A 20039-nucleotide genomic window follows, 5' to 3' on the forward strand; every position below is an offset into this window, starting at 1 on the left:
TTGTCAGAGCACTCTATTTAAAATTTATTTAAAGTCAGGTGTGGTAACACATGTCTTTAATCTCAGCACTGGAGAGGCAGAGGTAGGAGAATCACCATGTGGTCAAGGCCACTCTGAGACTACATAGTGAATTCCAGGTCAGCCCTGAGCTAGAGCAAGACCCTATCTCAAAAAACACACACACACACACACACACACACACACACACACACACAAATTTTAATCACTTAAAAAAATCTATGTTGCTATATTTCTCTTTTTTACAAAGTTAAGTATTTCTACTTATTTTTTCATTTTAGCATTTTGCTTCTGATTTATTTCAGTCTTTGATATGATAAATAGCAATACAGTTCAAACGTGAGAGGTTAGTGACCATGGGTGCAATCCAGATGTCTGAATCACTTGATGGCCTGGGTTCTATCCCAAGCCTAGCCACAAAAATAAAAGTTTGTAGACCCTTCACAATTTTGACCATTACTTGTATGTACTTTCAAGATCTGATCCCTGCCTTCTTCTGTAGTCTTATCTTCCCCTTTACTTGTTAGGTGTAGGGAATCCAGATCTCCTATAGGCTTAGCATGTGCATTTTACCACTAAGCTCTTTACCACTATTCTCCAAGAATATATGCCTTGCACACCATCTACTTGCCGTTTCTATCTGCCCTGGCTTCTGAACTTGCAATAATGCCCATCTGACTAATTTTCTTCCAAAGCAAAATTGATCAGGGAGAATGTTAGAAGCCAATGATCTCCCAGAGTATATTGTTCAAATTGGGGCCTTTTTGAAAATTTTAAAGAATGCAGTAAGTTGATTTGATTTTTACACATAAAATGGAGAACTACATGAGGAAACAAGTAAAATCAAGATCAAATTATAAGGGACTCCTGGTGCCGACCTGTAACTAGGGTCTCTCCAGAGGCTGAGGAAGGAGGATTTCAAGTCCAGACTGGACAATTTAGAGAAACTCTGTCTCGAAGTAAAATGTATTTACATGCACATGCACATACATACATATATATATATGTGTGTGTATATATATGTGTGTGTGTGTATATATATGTGTGTGTATATATATATATATGTGTGTGTGTGTGTGTGTACACACACACACATAGGCTGAGGATGTTGGAATGCTTGCCTATCATGTGTGAGGTTGTAGGTTCAGTTCTCAATATTAAAAAACAAAAATTGAAACAGCTGATTATAGTGGCCAAAGATGGCTATACTTTGTCACCTATCACTTGTGAAGGCTGCACTTCTTAGGCCAGAATTATCAGGACCTCTGGTTTCTGAAGGTCCTGTAAAACAACTTAGGTATTCTATTTTATTTTTTATTTATTACTTATTTTCAGTTTGTTGAGGCCGTGTCTCACTCTAGCCCAGGCTGACCTAGAATTCACTCTGTATTCTCACGTGGCCTTGAACACATTCTGATCCTATCTCTGCCTCCCAGAGTGCTGGGATTAAAGGTGTGCACCACCACACCTGGCTATTATTTTTATTTATTTATTTATTTATTTATTTATTTATTTATTTATTTATTTATTTTTGGTTTGTATTCTCCCTCCCTATCTTCTACCCTACTAAATTAGTGTTGCCTCATTTGACACTCTCCCAACATTCTGTGCTAAATGCTCTATCATTCACAAAAACATCTTAAAGGAAGGAAACAAGTTTTATTCATTTTCAGCAGCGCTTAGCACTCACTGTCTAGCACGCGGTTGATAGAATCAAATGACTAAAGGACCAGGCCTGACACCAGCCAGAAGGCCGAAAATAAATGGGTCCTAGTAGAGCATCCTTCAGCTTTCCTTAGCTTCTCCTTCCCTACCCCACACCTACTCTGTTCCCGGGCCCCTTCCGCAGGTGAAGCCCCGCCCAGTCACCGCTCCCCGCCCCCTCACGCCCCCTTCCCTTTAGAACCAATGCTGAATACTAGAATTTGGCGCCAACTGGAGGTTTTTTTTCCCCTTTCCCAAGGCGGGAACTGGTTATGTGCGCGAAGACGTGCTCTACGTCGGATGTGATTGGTAGCCCGTACTCGGTCCCGCCCCCGCGCCCTGATGGCAGGCTGCTATTGGATGAGCCAGCAGAGCGACGTCGGGGTCCAAAAGGAATCGGGGCCGTGTGGGGCTGGGCCGGCCTGGCGGGTAAGTTCCTGTGGGGGTCCCCGATCCGACTGCGAGAATAGAGGCGTTCGGTGCGGTCCGGTCCCGAGGGAGGTTGGCGGCGTCCCGGAAGCTGGTGTCCGAGCGAGTCTGCCTGGGACTGCCGGGGCGGGGCGCAGGGCCGCGCCGGACGGGGCCCGCAGGTAGCCGCGTTCGCCCTGCCCGTGAGTCGACCTCGCAGCTCCGCAGGAGGAGGGTCGGCGAGGGCTGCGCGTGGGGAAGTTGCCTCAGCCGGTCACCTAACCTCCCCTCCCCCGCCCTGCTTCGCCTTGGTACCCGCATTTCTGTGCTTTCCGGCGAGAGTCTGGAGAAAGTGCTTTCCTGGTGAGTGGCAGGTGATGCCTGTTGAACCATCCCTGACTTAGTGACTAGGATGAGAATGTAAAGTTCGCAGAATTAAGGATTTGTTTCAGGTCACGTCGGCTTTGATTCTGACTTTTCCACTTTTTCTTTTTCTTCTTCTTCTTGGTTTTCTTTTATCTCCTCTCCACAGGACCTGCACTAAATCTTTTGCCTGTCAAGGTTCTTCTCCTATTTCCCTCAGCTTCACGTTGGAAAGAAACGGGGCGGGGGAGGGCTCATCAAAGCAAAAGCTCTCTAGCCCACCTCCATTCCCCAGACTATTTTCTCATAACATCTCCTATCATTTTATAATTGACCTCCCCTTTGAAAATATTTACACTTAATATTCTTGGTTTGGGTCATCTGGTTGGGGTGTAGTTATAGCTCTCCATTTACTAGTTGTCTTGGACAAATTTCTTAATGGACTGTGTCGGTTTCCTCGTCTGTAAAATGGAATAAAGAATGATATAAGCCTAGTAGGAAATTAAGGATTATTTTTAAAAAGAAACAATTTATAATGTATTTTATTTTTAATCATTTATTTGACGGAGAGAAGAGAATGGGCGTGACGGCCTCCAGTCACTGCAGACAACTCCAGGTGCGTGTGCCACCTTGTGCAACTGGCTTACGTGGGTCCTGGGGAATCGAACCCTTTGGTCCTTTGGCTTTTTAGGCAAGCGCCTTAATCACTAAGCCATCCCTCCAGCCCAGGAAATTAAGGATTATTTAAAGAAATCTAATAATATATAGAATTTAGATTAGTACCTGGCGCATGGTAAATAAACAGTATATGACAGTTTTTGTTAGTATTTGCCCTTTGTATCTTCAGGGCTTTAACTTTTTACTGTTTTTCTCTACAAACGCTTGTCTCAATCAAAAAAAAATTAAAACTTCAGACTGCCTTTTATTGACCTATCCAAAAAAAGAAAAAGACTAAAAAATCCTTCTCTCATATACTTTGTGAAGCACTGGGATTGTTTCTTAAAAAATATGGGGTGGGGCTGGAGAGATGGCTTAGCGGTTAAGCGCTTGCCTGTGAAGCCTAAGGACCCCGGTTCGAGGCTCGGTTCCCCAGGTCCCATGTTAGCCAGATGCACAAGGGGGCGCATGCGTCTGGAGCTCGTTTGCAGAGGCTGGAAGCCCTGGCACGCCCATTCTCTCTCTCCCCCTCTATCTGTCTTTCTCTCTGTGTCTGTCGCTCTCAAATAAATTAATTAATTAATTTTAAAAAAAATATGGGGTGGGGCTGGAGAGATGGCTTAGCGGTTAAGCGCTTGCCTGTGAAGCCTAAGGACCCCGGTTCGAGGCTCGGTTCCCCAGGTCCCACGTTAGCCAGATGCACAAGGGGGCACACACGTCTGGAGTTCGTTTGCAGAGGCTGGAAGCCCTGACACGCCCATTCTCACTCCCTCTATCTGTCTTTCTCTCTGTGTCTGTCGCTCTCAAATAAATAAATAATTTTTAAAAAATTTGGGGGGGTGCTGCAGGGATGGCTTAGCAGTTAGGACATTATCCTGCAAAGTCAAAGGACCCTGGTGCAACTCCTCAGGACCCATGTAAGCCAGATGCACAAGGTGGCACACACATCTAGAGTTCATTTGCAGAAGCTGGTGGCTTTGGTGTGCCCAATCTCTCTCTTTCACACTCCCTCATTCCCTTTCTACAATAACTAAATAAATAATATTTAAGCCAGGTGTGGTGACAAATGCCTTTCATCCCAACACTTAAAAAAAAAAAAAAAAGATTAAGCCGGGCGTGGTGGCACACACCTTTAATCCCAGAACTTGGGAGGCAGAGATAGGAGGATCACCGTGAGACCACCCTGAGACTCCATAGTGAATTCCAGGTCAGCCTGGGCTAGAGTGAGACCCTACCTTGAAAAACCACCAAAAAAAAAAGATTATATATGGGATTGAGAGATGGCTTAGCTGTTAGGGCACTTGCCTGCAAAGTCTAGCAGCCCAGGTTTGATTCCCCAGTACCCATGTAAAGCCTGGCGCACAAAGTGGTGCTTGCATCTGGAGTTTATTTGCAGTGGCCAGAGGACCTGGTGCCCTTTTCTCTCCTTGCAAATAAAAAAAAATTAAAAAGAGCCAGGCGTGGTGGCGCACGCCTTTAATCCCAGCACTCGGGAGGCAGAGGTAGGAGGATCGCCAAGAGTTCGAGGCCACCCTGAGATTACATAGTAAATTCCAGGTCAGCCTGAGCCAGAGTGAGACCCTACCTCGAAAAACCAAAAAAAAAAAAAAAAATTAAAAAGAGATTATATATGAAACCAGTTATAGTGGCTTGTGCCTATAATCCCAGCTGACATAGGAGAATCACTGTAAGTTTGAGGCCAACCTGGGCTACAGAATTTGTTCTAGAGTGAGACCCTGCCTCAAAAATTAAAAAAATAAAAAAATAAAGATATATAAATGAGCTTGCATCTGTGTGTTTTCACACACTAGTGTTTTGAGAGAGATGGAGTTTTTCTTGGCTCTGGACAAGCTTAGCTTATGGTTTAGAGCACTGGACATTCAGTGGGCTAAAAAATGGGAGCCTCCTAGTTCCTGTCCTAGGCTTGAGCATGTGCCAAGCACACACTATTACTGAGAACCATCACTAACCCAGCAACTGTTTTGAGTTATGATTCTCAGATTTTAAATTTTCACCTCAATACTTTTCACCTATGCACCACTCCTGTCAGTAGTAACTCTCATATATTGAGATCCTCAGGTGGGAAAAGTGAAAGTAAGAATAGAAAGGTCTGTTCTAAATATGTTCTAATACTATACATACTGTTTCTCCTCTTCGTCCTCTTTTTATTCTTCAGGAGAATAATTGTCCTTTGTGGTTTTAAGAATGAAATCTCATTTATCACCAAGATGCTGATGCATTCCAAATCATAATAACATGTCTTCTCTTTTTATTACAAACTCAGACATCTTTATCTGACTCTCATACAGGTAATTCATCATGTCTTTTTTATTTATTTTATTGGGGAGGGGGCAGATGTGTGAAAGAGACAGAATAGGTGCATCAGACCCTCTAGCCACTGCAGACTGCAGACACATGCACTCCTTGTGCATCTGGTTTTACATGGGTACTGAGTGATATTGAGCCTGGGTCCTTAGGCTTTGCAGGAAAACTCCTTAGCCACTAAGCCATCTCTCCAGCCCCTTCATGTCTAATTTCTCCCATTTCCACCAAAGGCATTCCTTCACCTTATCAGAGATAGAAACTTCAGAATCATTGTAACAAATTGGGATTTTCATTAACTTAACAAATCTTCTATTGCTTACCAATGTACCAGGACATGTGCTAAAAACAGAAAATAAAATAGTGAGTAGAACAGAACTGGTCCTTGTCATCATGGATCTATCAATTTCCATGGATATTTCTTCAGGAGTCCTGAACTGTGGGAGAAATCATGTAGGTGAAGGAAATGATAAAAGAATATATTAAGAGGACCTGACCTAGTGAAGACTTAGAGTGGCTAGGGGGAGACTCATCATTGCTTAGGTAGAAATATCAGTTAAATGAAGGTGGAGTGTTGAGCAGATAGCACTTTGCAGAATCCCTGAGTGGTAGAGAACAAGTAGCAGCATGTTTAATGAGCTAAAAGAAAGTCAGTATGATCAGAGCACAGACTACTGGGGTATGTGAAAGGATCGTGCAAAGTAACACCAGTGGAGGGTATAAGCCAGGTCATGCAGGGTCTTGTAAGTAGAATTGTTAAAAGCCTTCTTTATGGGCTGGAGAGATGGTTTAGTGGTTAAAGTCATTTGCTTGCAAGACATGTTAGCCCAGGTTCAATTCCCCAATATCCACATAAAGCCAGGTGCAGTTTGTTTGCAGCAGCTAGAGGCCCTGGTACACCCGTGCTCGTTCACGCTCTCTAACATTTTAAAAACCTCTTTATCCAGCTGGTTGTGGTGGCACATGCCTTTAATCCCAGCTCTTGGGAGGCAGAGGTAGGAGGATCACCATGAGTTCAAGGCCACCCTGAGACTACATAGTGAATTCCAGGTCAGCCTGAGCTAGAGTGAGATCCTACCTCAAAAAAAAAAAAAAAAAAAAAAACCCAAAGAAAAAAAAAACCTCTTTATCCTAAGTTCAACAGGAAGCACTTAACTGTTTTAAGCAGAAGAGGAAACATGGTCATATTTGCATTTTAAAGACTCAGACTGTGGTATAAAGAAGAATTTCAAAAAGTGGAGACTGGTCACTTGAATATACTTTCCATGAAATGTTTTAGTTTGGGGGTGGGGGAGATGACATACCAGGGTTGCTTGCTTGCTTGCTGCCAGAAACAAATGTCCATATGGATTTCTGGGAAATAGCCATTTCCCCAACCTCCTCTGTAAACTCGATTTCACCACCAAAATCTCTCAGATCTGTACTACTTCTACGAATTACTTAAAGTAACCCTTTATTTTTTCTTACAGTGTTTTGTTTTGAGAGTATCTTACTATGTAGCTCAGGTTGTATTTAAACTCCTGATCCTTCTGCCTTAGCAGCATTTCAAAATGCTAGGATTAGAGATAGGTTTCATTCCTAAACTGTTTTGATACCTTTTTGATACCCTTGTTAGAGTTAAATTTCTGAAATGCAAGTTAAATCATTTATTGCTTTTATGTTTCATATATATATAATATTTATTTATTTGAAAGAGAGGAAGAGGCAGAGTGAGAATGGGCATGCCAGGGCCTTTAGACATTACAAACAAATTCCAGATGCATGCACTACTTTGTGTATATAGCTTACCTTACCTGGGTATTGGTGAATCAAATCTGGATCCTTAGGCTTTGCAGGCAAGTGCCTTAACCACAAAGCCTCTCTTCAGCCCTGTCCCCTGCTTTTTTTTTTTTTTTTTTTTTTAGTTTTTCGAGGTAGGGTACCACGCTAGCCCAGGCTGACCTGGAATTCACTGTGTAGTCTCAGGGTGGCCTTGTACTCACGACAATCCTTCTAAAAAAGATTAAAGATGTGTGCCACTATGTCCAGCTTCCTGTCCCCCTGCTTTTAAAATTCCAAGTATCTTTTTCTTAAAGCATTTTATTTATGATTTATTAGAGAGAAAGAGTGGAAAAGAGAGGAAGGGGCAGGCAGAGAGAGAGAATGGATATGCCAGGCGTCTAGCCACTGCAGATGAACTCCAGATGCATGTGCCATCTTGTGCATCTGGCTTACCTGGGTCCTTAGGCTTCACAGGCAAGTGCCTTAACTGCTAAGTTGTCTCTCCAGCCCCAAGTTAAAACAAAAACAAAAACTTTTTAGCTAAGCGTGGTAGTGCACACCTTTAATCCCAGCACTTGGGAGGCAAAGGTAGGAGGATGGCTGTGAATTTGAGGCCACCAGGAGACTACATAGTAAGTCCAGGGTAGCCTTAGCTAGAGTGAAACCCTATCCCAACCCCCCCCAAAAAAAAAACCCAAAAACTTTTTAAATTGACAGTTTTCATATATGTATATATTCTGATCATTATCCCCTCCCATTACTTTTGTCTTGTGTTCCCCTGCCACCACCTCCCCTTCCACTGAACATCTTTCCAGCTAGTCCCTCTTTACTTTGCTGTCTTCCTTTTCTTCTTTTTGGCCTCTACCATCCATGACAGAATATTGATAGGATATTGTGCAGGTCTTGTACAGGCAACAACAGTCACTGTGAGGCCATTAATGCAATGGTCACTTTATGTCCAGAAGATAGAATTCCAAAATACTCCTCCCCATCTTCTGACTCTTGCATTCTTTCTGCTCCCTCTTCTGCAATGTTCGCTAAGCCTTGTAGGGTGGGGGGTATTTAAATGTCTCATTAAGCACCGAGCACTCCACATTTATCCTCAGCATTTTGATAAGTTTTTAGTCTCCCTAGTAGTTAACACCAATTGCAAAAAGAAACTTCTCTGACAAAAAGTAAGAGCAACACTATGGATAGGTTTAGACAGTTTTTTAGAGGGTAATTTTATGGGTACATCCTATCCATTTAACCAAACAACAGTTGTAGCTTCCCTCCTAGGGACTATGTCTGTCTCAGCTGTAGGCTTTTGTCTAGGTTTGCATGCCCAATGTGAATTCACACCAGCCTTAGATCCAATCTCAGTGCAGTTGGTTGCCTCCATAACAGTCATGCCAATATTGCACCAAAGGGTATGTTTTGCCTGGCTGGTCAGTTGTGTAACTCACAAGGTTCACTGCTGGGTATGACCCTTGATGACTTTTTCCCCCAGCCACCTGCATAGCACCTTGTGACAGCCAGTAGGGAGGAGGCTTCCAGCTCAGCTGCAGTTTGATTTCTCAGTGTCTAAAGCATGTGGTATCTTCAACAATAGGGTCTTACCATCTAGTTCTGGGGGCAACCAAGTGCATTGACCATAGCCAGTATTCCTGGGGAGTCTCAGGGGCCACCCTGAACAACAACTCACTGAGAGGTATTCTACTCCTGACCCTGGGATTTTCCTGTAATGCATGGCTTCTGGGAGCAACATTGACCACCCATGCAGGGCATTGTGATATATATTTTTTTATATATTTTGTGATACATATATTTTTAAAAAAAAAGTTTATATGTGTGTTTGGGTTTCAGGGCATCTTGCCATTGGAAACAAATGCCAGATACTTGTGCCACTTTAGCATCCAGCTTTACTTGGGTGGCTTGGGAATTGAGCCAGTAGGCTTTGCAGGAAAGTGTTAATGCTGAGTCATCTCTTCCCCTATTCCCTCCTTCCATGTCTCCCTACTCCTATTCCCACTTAAACCTTTCCACCCCCAGTCTGCTATCCCCTTCTTTATTTGAGAGAGAGAGACAGATAGAATGGGTACACCAGGGCCTCCAGCCACTGCAAACACTCCATATGTATGTGCCACCTTGTGCATCTGGCTTATGTGGGTCCTGGGGACTTGAACCTGAGTCCTTGGGCTTTGCAGGCAAGCACCTTAACTGCTGAACTCTCTCTGGTTCTTTTTTGTTTTTTTAATTTAGAGAGAGAGAGGCAGGCAGGTAGAGTGGGCAAGCCCTGGCCTCTAGTTGCAGCAAATGAACTCTAGATGCATGTGCCACCTTGTGCATCTGCCTTACTTGGGTCCTGGAGAGTCAAATGTGGGTCCTTTGGCTTTGTAGGCAAGTGTCTTAATCACTAAAGCCATGACTCCAGGCTCCTCCTTCCTTCCTTCCTTCCTCCCACCGACCTCTCTGTTTTTTTGAGGCAGGGCCTCTCTGTAGCCCAAGCTGACCCAGAATTCACTATGTAGTCTTGGGGTGGCCTCGAACTCTCAGTGATTTCCTACCTTGGCTTCTTGAGTGTGGGATTAAAGGCATGTGCCACCATGCCCTGCTAACTGTCCCCTTCTCTTAAGCACCCATCTTTGCTGCCTTTTCTTCTATCCCCGTGGCCCCTTTTCATCTTCCTGGACTTTGCTGACTCATACTCTTAATTTATATTATTCTAAAAATTCAAAGCTAGGATCTGCATATTAGGGAGAACATGCAACCTTTTTCTTTCTGAGCCTATGTTATCTCAATATAATATTTTCCAGACTCATCCATTTTCCTGCAAATATAATTTTTCTTTTTTAAATTTTAAAAAATTTTTGCAATTTAAAGTGGCTTGATTTTATTTTCTAACAATGAGCATGAGTGTGTTTTAAGAATATAGTTTGAAGCCAGGTGTGGTGGCGCACACCTTTAATCCCAGCACTTGGGAGGCAGAGGTAGGAGGATCACTGTGAGTTTGAGGCCACCCTGAGACTTCTTAGTGAATTTCAGGTCAGCCTGGGCTAGAGTGAGACCCTACCTCAAAAAAAAAAAAAAAAAAAAAAAATATATATATATATATATATATATATATATATATATATATAGTTTGTATGGGTACATCATATGTTGGTACCATCTTTTCCCTCCTCCCTGCCCCCATTCCACAGGGGCCCCTCAGTGGGGTTGCTGGTATTCTGCATAGGGCTATGGGTTATGCATTATGAGAGCAGCAGTCTGTTATGGGGAGGAGGCAGTGCCACTGGGCATGACATACCAACCTGTGGCTCTTAGAATCATTCCACTCCCTTCTGCAAAATCCCTGAGCCATGGTGTTTGTGTTTTAAGTCTTCTGCAGTGATGAACTCTTAGGAGTCTCTGATTTCTGCTTTGGTAAGTATTGAATATCCTTAGTGTTTGTTTCCTTCACCCTGGTGCTGATTGTCAAGCTCACTATTGAAGCAGCTCTTTTGCTTGTCTCCCCATTTCCTCTGTTTTATTTCTTTTAGAGAGGCGCGCGCGCGCGCACACACACACACACACACACACACACACACACACACACACACAGAGAGAGAGAGAGAGAGAGAGAGAGAGAATGAATATGGGTGTGCCAGGGCCTCTAGCCATTGCTCATGAACTCCAGACACATGCGCCACCTTGTGCATCTGGCTCTATGTGGGTACTGGGGAACCAAACCCATGTTCTTTAGGCTTTATAGACAAGGGTCTTAACTGCTGAGCCGTCACTCCAACCCCTTTTCTCACCAGCTGAATAAAACTCCATTGTGTATATATAACACATCATTATCCATTCAGTTAGCTATTGTGAATGGAGTAGCAATAGACATGGATGCACAAGTATCTTTATAGTAAACAGAGCCCTTAGGGTATATGCCCAAGAGTGGTGTATAGCTTGGTCATGTGGTAGTTTCTCAGAACATTTTAGCTCTAACCACCACCCTGAATTCCATAATGATTGTACCAGTTTGCACTTCCACCAACTGTGGATAAGGTTCTTTCCCCACACCCTCACCAGCATTTGTTGTCATTTGATTTTTGTTTTCTTTTGTTTTGTTTTTCAAGGTAGGCAGGGTCTTACTCTAGCCAAGGCTGACCTGGAATTCACTCTGTATTCTCAGGGTGGCCTGGAACCAACAGCAATCCTCCTACTCTACCTCCTCAGTGCTGGGATTAAAGGTGTGTGCCACCACAGCTGGCTGACTTACAGTAATTTAAGAAATAATCACAGCCTACATACAGGATGGTAAAAAATCATTGATAATTACACATTTAACAGTGGGTTAATAGCTTTATTAATATCTATAAAGGTTAATATCTAGAAAGAACTGGAAAAATTAAAAACCAAATATATCAAATCCACCAATGCATAAATGAGCTAATAAATTGAGTAGGTTTCAAAAGAAAAAACACTAATAGCCAGTAAGTGTGTATGGGGGAGGGTATATGCATGTGTATGTGGCTCTCCATGTGGTTACTACCCATTCGTACTTTAGTTGGAGGTTCTTACTGATCCCAGAGCTTGCCCTTCTTTTGCAACCATGGCAATTTCCTGGACTTGACTTTCCATAGGACTAAGTAAGCTGTGCGTGTGGGTCCTGGGGATCAAACTTGAATAGTTTCTCAGGCCTCTGCAGGCCCTTATATATGTATTTGTGTCCATGCACAGTGTGTGTGTATGTGTGCCTGGCCCCTTGCCCCTGCAAATGAAAGCCAGAAGCTTGTGGCCCTTTTAGAGGCTGCCTTTATGTGGGCGGCTTAGAAACTGAACCCTGTTTTTTTTTTTTAATTTATTTATTTTCTTTGTGAGCCATCTTTTTAGTCCCCTCAAATGGATAGGTGGTAGATAGAAATGAATTAGTTTTTTGAAGCAGGGTCTCACTCTAGTCCAGGCTAACTTGGAACTCACTCTGTAACACAGGCAGGCCTTGAACTCATGGCAATCCTCCCTCGGGCTCCAGAGTGCTAGGATTAAAAGTATATGCCATAATGCCTGGCTCCCATAAATATTTTTTCAACTGTTCTAAGATAGCATTGTAGAGGCTGGAAAATTGGCTTAGTGGTTAAGGCGCTTGCCTATGAAGTCTAAGCACCCATGTTCAGTTCCCCAGCTACATAAGCCAAGGTGGCACATACTTGTGGAGTTTTGTTTGCACGTTCATTCTCTCTACTTCTGTCTTTCTCTCTCTAATAAATAAAATATTTTTTAAATATTTTTTAAAGAATTCTTTTACAAAAAGTTATCTTTAGCTGGGCATGGTGTCACACCTTTAATCACAGCACTTGGGAGGCAGAGGTAGGATCTTTGCAAGTTCAAGGCCACCCAGAGACTCCAGAGTGAATTCCAAGTCATGACTCAGTGGCTAAGTCCATTTCCTGTACAATCATGAAGGCCTGAGGTACCTGAGACCACCCTAGTGCCAATCTCCAGAACCCACATAAACAGCTGTGTGTGCCTACACAGGTCCATAACCCCAGTCATCTTTTAAAATATTTTGCTATTTGTTTATTTGACACAGAGAGAGAATGGGTGTGCCAGGGCCTCTAGCCACTGCAAACGAGCTCCAGATGCGTGTGTCACCTTGTGCATCTGGCTAATGTGGATCCTGGGGAGTTGAACCTGGGTCCTTTGGCTTTGCAAGCAAACATCTTAACCGCTAAGCCATCCTCCAGCCTAATAACCCCAGTCTTTTGAGAGCAGAGATTCTACTAGAAGAAATAAAACAGGTTGGCTGGGATTGGTGGCATTTGTTTTTGATCCCACCATGAGGGAGGCAGACATAAGAGGATCACTGTGAGTTCTAGGCCACCCTGAGACTACATAGTGAATTCCAGGTCTGCCTGGGCCAGAGTGAGACCCTCCTTCAAAAAAAATGGAAAAAAATAGGTTCGATAAGTGATAAGGGGGATACCTGATGTCTTCCAGCCATACAGAGCACCTCATTATACATATACATGCATATACTATACACAAAAGTGTTCAACATCCCTGGCCATCTGGAAAATGCAAAAAAATAAAATGCTTTGGGATTCCATCTCACTTTAGTTAGACTTGTTTATTGTTTATTGCAACACTATTCACAATATCCAAGATATGGAACCAGCCTAGATGCCCATCAATAAATGAATGTATAAAGAAAATGTAATATACCTTAGCCCAGTGGCATAGTCTTTTAATCCTAGCTACTTAGGCTGAGGCAGAATTACAAGTTCAAAAGCTGCCTGGGTTGCAGTGTGAGTTCAAGGCCAACCTAGAAACTTAGCAAAAACCTGTCTCAAAGTTTTTAAAGAAAGGAAGGGAGTCGGGTGTGGTGGCGTACACCTTAAATCCCAGCACTTGGGAGGCAGGGGTAGGAAGATCGCCATGAGACCTAGGCTACCCTGAGACTACATAATGAATTTCACATCAGCCTGGGCCAGAGTGAGACACCACCTCAAAAAAAGAAAGAAAGAAAGGGTGTTGGGGCTGTAGCTTAGTAACAGAGCACTTGGCCTAGCATGCATGAGACCCTGGGTTCAATCCTTAGCACTTAAATGTAAAAAAGACAAAGTGGTGTTTACACACTGAGTTTTATTAGGTCATAACAGAGGATGAGATCATGTCATTTGTAGGGATCATCATGTTAAGAGAAACCAGACTCAAAGATCACCAATACTTTTCTCATGCAAAATCTGTATTTAAAGTATGTATATATGCCACATGAAAGGGAGCTATGGGGTAGAAAGGATTCTAAAGGGAGGGAGAGATGAAGAGAATAGTGAGGAGAAAATATCCCATGTTTTTCTCTCATATGTAGAATTTTATATGTGCTCCATGTATGTATGTACGGACGTACGTATACCCGTATGCAGAACAAGGGATCATAAAGCTGGGAGAAAGGGGAGCCAGGGAACAAGAAAATAATTGGGGTAGGGTATGGGCAAACTACAATGATAAACATATGAAACTGTCACAGTAAAACCCATTATTTTGTATGCTAGCTAAAGAAAAAATGTAGCTGGATGTGGTGGTACACTAGCACTTGGGAAGCAGAGGTAGGAGGATAGCTGGGAGTTCAAGGCCAGCCTGGGACAACAGAGTGAGTCACAGCTCAGTCTGGACTGGATGGAGTAAGACCCTACCTTGGGTTGGTAGAGGGAGACTGCAATACTATGTAGTTGGTCCCTGACTTGGGATTTTTGGAAGGTAATACACAGTCGGTAGGTGTAATGGTTTGATTCAGGTGTCCCCCATAAACTTAGGTGTTTTGAGTGCTAGTTTCTCAGCTGATGGAGAGTTGGGAATTAACGCTTCCTGGAGGCAGTGTATTGTTGGGGGCGGGCTTATGGATATTATAGCCAGTTTCCCCTTGCCAGTGTTTGGCACCCTCTCCTATTGCTATTGTCTGCCTTATGCTGTCCAGGGCATGATGTCCACCCTCTGCTCATGCCATCATTTTCTCCTGCCATTGTGGACCTTCCCCTCAAGCCTATAAGCCAAAATAAACCTCTTTTTCTCACAAGCTGCCCTTGGTTGGGTGATTTCTATCAGCAATGCTGACTGCAATAGTAGGATTACTTTGAATTTTCATCTTTAATTACTAGCAACATATGGAACATACATCTTTTGTGATGCTGGGCAGCAGTAGCTAGTCAGGGCTTCCTGTCAGCAACATGATTATGAGGATAGCAGATGTTCTACAGTATATTGTGTTAAGATATGATGTCTGGGTATGGTGGCACACACCTTTAATATCAGTGCTAGGGAGGTGGAGGAGGAGGATCACTCTGAGTTTGAGGCAGGCCTGAGACTACAAAGTAAGTTCCAGGTCAGCCTGGGCTAGATAGAGTAAGACCCTACCTCAGGAAGAAAAAAAAAGATAAGCTTAATAGGTTAGGTATATTTATAAATATATTTCTAGCTTACAGTGAGTATCTGGAGCTGCTACTCCATCATATGTAGGCCTTGTCTACTTGGCACTTGCCCAAAATGTTAGCATCCCAGAGATGTTTAGTATAAACCACATTATTTGTGTGAAACAGTTTAAGCACAGTGAGTCACTTTTCATTCAAAATTGTGGAAATCCCCTTGAAACCCTCCCAAACTCCAGCCAAAGATCTTTTTAAGCCAGGTGATTAGTTCTGATGATGCAGTGCTTTCCTGTACAAATAACCTGTTCATTTACCTTTCCTTCATTATTATTGACATTAAACATATTTTAATTCTAAAAGCATTTTTTGTGGGTTTCTATCTCTCTCTCTCTCTCTCTTTTTTTTTTCTTTTTTCTTTTTTTTTTTTGAGACATGTTCTTTCTATATAGCCCAGTTTGCTTTCAAACTTTCAATCCTTTTGCCTCAGACTCCAGAGTGCCGGGATTTGGGGCATATAAAGCCAATGTTTATCTTTTGTCCATTTTCTACTCAGTGTTTGTGTGCATGTTCATGCCTGTGTTATTTATTTTTGTAGTGCTGAGTGTCAAACCCAGAGTCTCACATATAAGCTACCATCCTTATGCTTGTACATGATTTCTTATTTGTTTGCTTCTAATAGTGATAGTTCTTATTTTAGTGGAAAAGTTAGCTTATATTGTGTGGTCCCCCATCCCACCCCACCCCACCCCCGTGGTGGTGGGAATTAAATCCAGGGCCTGGCACATACTAGTATATTTTGGCCTATTTTATAAAGGTAGCATTATTTACTTTCTTTTTTAAAAAATTTTTATTAACATTTTCCATGATTATAAAAAAAATCCCATAGTAATTCCCTCCCTCCCCCATTATTTACTTTCTACATGCATGGCTTAATCATATCAGATTTAAGATTTTCATTATATAGCTTAAGGATTTTTTCTTTTTATAACTTAAAGTCTAAACCACAGACTTTTGTCCAAAAAATCTTAGACTTTTTGTTTTTATTTTTCAAGGTAGTGTATCACTCTAGCTCAGGCTGACTTAGTATTCACTATGTAGTCTCATGGTGGTCTCAAACTCATGGTGGTCCTCCTACCTCTGCCTCCCAAGTACTAGGATTAAAGGTGTGCGCCACCACGCCTGGCTGATTATATTGTTTTTATTATATTATTTGTTTTTTAGACTGTGTCCAAATTTGAATGTTGCTTTTTACCATGAAGCTAGGTTTATTCTAACAGTGGACAATCTTTATATTTAATACCTTAGATGGCACCTATCAAAAGGATATAGGATCATGGCAGCAGATGATGACAATGGTGATGGAACAAGTTTATTTGATATCTTTTCTGGTAAGAGCTACTTTCAGTTGTCTTTCGTTTTATTTTTTTAATTTTTGATGCTGGTCATTGAAACCAGGGGCTTGCAAATGTTGGGCATGTGCTCTGTGACTGAGCTACATATACATCCAAGGAAAACTAATCACGTTTTTCTACTTACATATAACTGAATTAATACAGTAAAACACTTAGAACATAGGGAATCTTTAGTAAATGTGAGCCATTTAAAAAATTTAGCTGTTAGCCGGGCGTGGTGGCGCACGCCTTTAATCCCAGCACTTGGGAGGCAGAGGTAGGAGGATCGCCATGAGTTCAAGGCTACCCTGAGACTACAGAGTTAATTCCAGGTCAGCCTGGACCAGAGTGAGACCCTACCTCGAAAAACCAAAAAAAAAAAAAAAAAATTTAGCTGCATTTTTTGAGGCAGGGTTTCCTCTAGCTCAGGCTGACCCAGAACTCATTCTGTACTCTAGGCTGACCTCAAGCTCATGGTGGTCCTACTACCTCAGCCTCCCATGTGTTGGAATTAAAGGGTGGGTCCACCATGTCTAAGTTTATATTTTATTTTCATTTTTACAGTGCTGAGGATCTAAGCCTGGGCTCTACATTGGCAAGGCAAGCACACTACTACTGAGCTCCATCCCCACCCTATTTTGTTTGTTTGTTTGTTTGGTTGGTTGTTTTTTTCAAGGTAGGGTCTCACTCTGGTCCAGGCTGACCTGGAATTAACTATATAGTCTCAGGCTCCACCCTATTTTTATTGTGCCAGGAGAAATCTCACTTTGTTACCAAGGCTGTACTGAAATTCCTAGGCCCAAGTGATCCTCCTGACTTAGGCTCTTGATTAGCTAAGAATAAAGACATACATCATTGCACCTGCCCAAACTTCCTTTAAAAGAAAAAAAGTTTAATTTCCTTATTTCTTATATTTATTTGAGAGAGAGAGAAAATTGGCACACCTCCGGCCACCTTGTGCCTTACATGGGTTCTGGGGAATTGAACCTGGGACGTTTTGGCTTTTAGGAGAGCACCTTAGCAGTTAAGCCATTTCTCTAGCCCTTGGCCAAACTTTCTTAGAATATGCTTTCAAATCTAAATGTAGCAATTTTGTCAATTTGAACAGTAATAACTTCTCATATTCCAGATGAATTACTTCTAAAGTAAATATTTCCAATCAGTCTAGCTAGGCTTATTCATTGTTGTTCAAGGAAAAATAGGTACGTATAATTGATAATTAGTTTAAAACTGAGAGCAGTGTTGAGTGTGGTGGTACGTGCCTGTAATCTCTGCACTGGAATGGTAGGAGAATTGTGAGTTCAGGCCAACTGTGGATACATAAGAGACCCTGTATAGAGGAGCAGTGAAAGGAGGGCTTAATAGGAATTAAGGGAAGGAAGACTTAACACAAAGACCTGGTAATAACAGAATTTTTAAATTTTTATTTACCTAGTTTCTTTGGGAGTACCCACTGTTTTCACCACTGATGACTTATGTCTCCCACAGGGCTGCATGCTGTGTAGCTTTTTCCAGCTTTCTGTTAGCTGGTCTACAGGGAATAGGTTTTCTCTTTTGTTGTTGTTGAGGTAGGGTCTCACTCTAGCCTGGGCTGACCTGGAATTCACTGTGTAGTCTCAGGATGGCCTTCAACTCTCAGCGATCCTCCTACCTCTGCCTCCTGAGTGCTGGTATTAAAGGCGTGCACCACCATGCCTAGCTCAGGAATAGGTTTTCAATTTAGCTCCAGCAAGATTTCTCATTGACCTTGTAGCCCAGGCATGTGGTATCTTTAGCAATAGGGTCTTACCGTCTATTTCTGGTGGGAAACCAAAAGCCTTGGCAATAGCTGGTAATATTTTGGGGGTATCAGGGACCTCCCTGGCCAACAACTCACTGAAATTTTTCTAGTAACAATCTATGCCTTCTGGGTGTGCCATTATCCAAAACAAGTAGGCTTTCATATATCTTATTCACAACATCCTGAATTTTAATTAACACTCCCCCCACCTTCTTTTTTTACTCAGTCTCTTCCCCTGACCTTGCTTAGGTCAGTCCATCCCCAGCAATCTATTCTTTTACTTCCGTGTATATATATATATATATATAAATATAAAATACTGTTACACACAAGTCTAAACATTTGTAGCTAGGATCCACATATGAGAGAACATGTAATGTTTAGCTTTCTGGGCCTAGGTTACCTTGCTTACTATAATCCTTTACAGATCCATACATTTCCCTGCAAATTTCATAACTTCATTTTTCTTTACCATTGAATAGAAATCCTTTGTACAAATGTACCACATCTTGAGCCGGGTGTGGTGGTGCACGCTTTTAATCCCAGCACTCCGGAGGCAGAGGTAGGAGGATCACCATGAGTTCAAGGCCACCCTGAGAATACAGAGTGAATTCCAGGTCATCCTGGGCTAGAGTGAGACCCTATCTTGACAAACCAAAACAGAAAAAAGGACAAGTACCTCATCTTCATTATCCATTCATCAGCTGAGGGACATCTAGGCTGGTATTTCCTAGCTACTGTGAATAGAGCAGCAATAAACATTGTTGTGCAAGTATCTCTAAGGTAGTGAGAAGAGTCCTTAGGATATATGCCTAGGAGTGGTATAGCTGGGTCATATGGTAAATCTATTTTTAGCACTCTCATGAACCTCCACAATGATTTCGTCAGTGGCTGTATCAAATTACATTCCTACCAGCAGAATAGAAGGGTTCCTCTTTTTCCACATCCTCACCATCATTTACTGTCATTTGTTTTTGTAATGATAGCCATTCTGATAGGAGTGACATGGAATCTCAGAGTAGTTTTAATTTGCATTTCCCTGATTGCTAAAGATGTAGAACCTTTTTTTAGATGTTTATGGGATATCTGTCTTTTCTCTTTTGAGAACTCTATTTGGTTTTATAGCTCTTTTTTTTTCAATTTTAATTTTATTTTTTTATTTTCACAATTTTTATTAACATTTTCCATGATTATATAAAATATCCCATGGCAATACCCTCCCCCCCCCCCACTTTCCACTTTGAAATTCCATTCTCCATCATATTACCTCCCCATCTCAATCATTGTTCTTACATATATACAATACCAACCTATTAAGTACCCTCTTCCCTTCCTTTTCTCTTCCCTTTATATCTCCTTTTTAACTTACTGACCTCTGACATAGCTCATTTTTTAATTGGGTTGCTTGATTTTTTTTTTTATTAGTTGTTTGAGTTCTTTATATATTCTGTATATTAATCCTCTGTCAGATGTATAGCTGGCAAAGATTTTGTCCCATTCAGTAAGTTGACTCTTTGCTCTATTCACCGTGTCCTTTGCTGTACAAAAGCTTTGTAATTTCATGAGATCCCAGTGGTTGATTAGTGGTTTTATTTCCTGAGCAGTTGGGGTTATATTAGAAGGTCCTTGCTATGCTGATAAGTTGAAGAATTTCCCCTACTTTTTCCTCTAGCAGTTTGAGTTTCAGGTCTGATATTAAAGTCTTTGACCCATTTGTACTTAATTATTGTGTGTAAGGATCTATTTTCATCC

The 20039-nt window shown here is 42.0% G+C and overlaps 1 protein-coding gene across 3 annotated transcripts in view; it reads left to right on the forward strand.

Annotated features, from left to right (window-relative positions):
• Positions 1 to 2095: 2095 nt before the first annotated feature.
• The window catches only part of Casp8ap2 (caspase 8 associated protein 2), a 75428-nt gene continuing 57484 nt past the window's right edge, over positions 2096 to 20039 (forward strand). Inside the window, exons 1-2 of one of the 3 annotated variants that reach the window (XM_004663639.2) lie at positions 2096 to 2151; positions 16422 to 16504. In XM_004663639.2, coding sequence (XP_004663696.1) covers positions 16450 to 16504 — 55 coding nt within the window. In that variant the 5' untranslated portion in view covers positions 2096 to 2151; positions 16422 to 16449. Of the gene's footprint in view, positions 2152 to 2354; positions 2494 to 16421; positions 16505 to 20039 lie in introns of those variants that run through there. The other 2 variants (XM_045154212.1, XM_045154213.1) reach the window with 2 other exon arrangements.

Source organism: Jaculus jaculus, chromosome 7 (genome assembly GCF_020740685.1).
Source record: "Jaculus jaculus isolate mJacJac1 chromosome 7, mJacJac1.mat.Y.cur, whole genome shotgun sequence".
Classification (NCBI taxonomy): Eukaryota; Metazoa; Chordata; class Mammalia; order Rodentia; family Dipodidae; genus Jaculus; species Jaculus jaculus.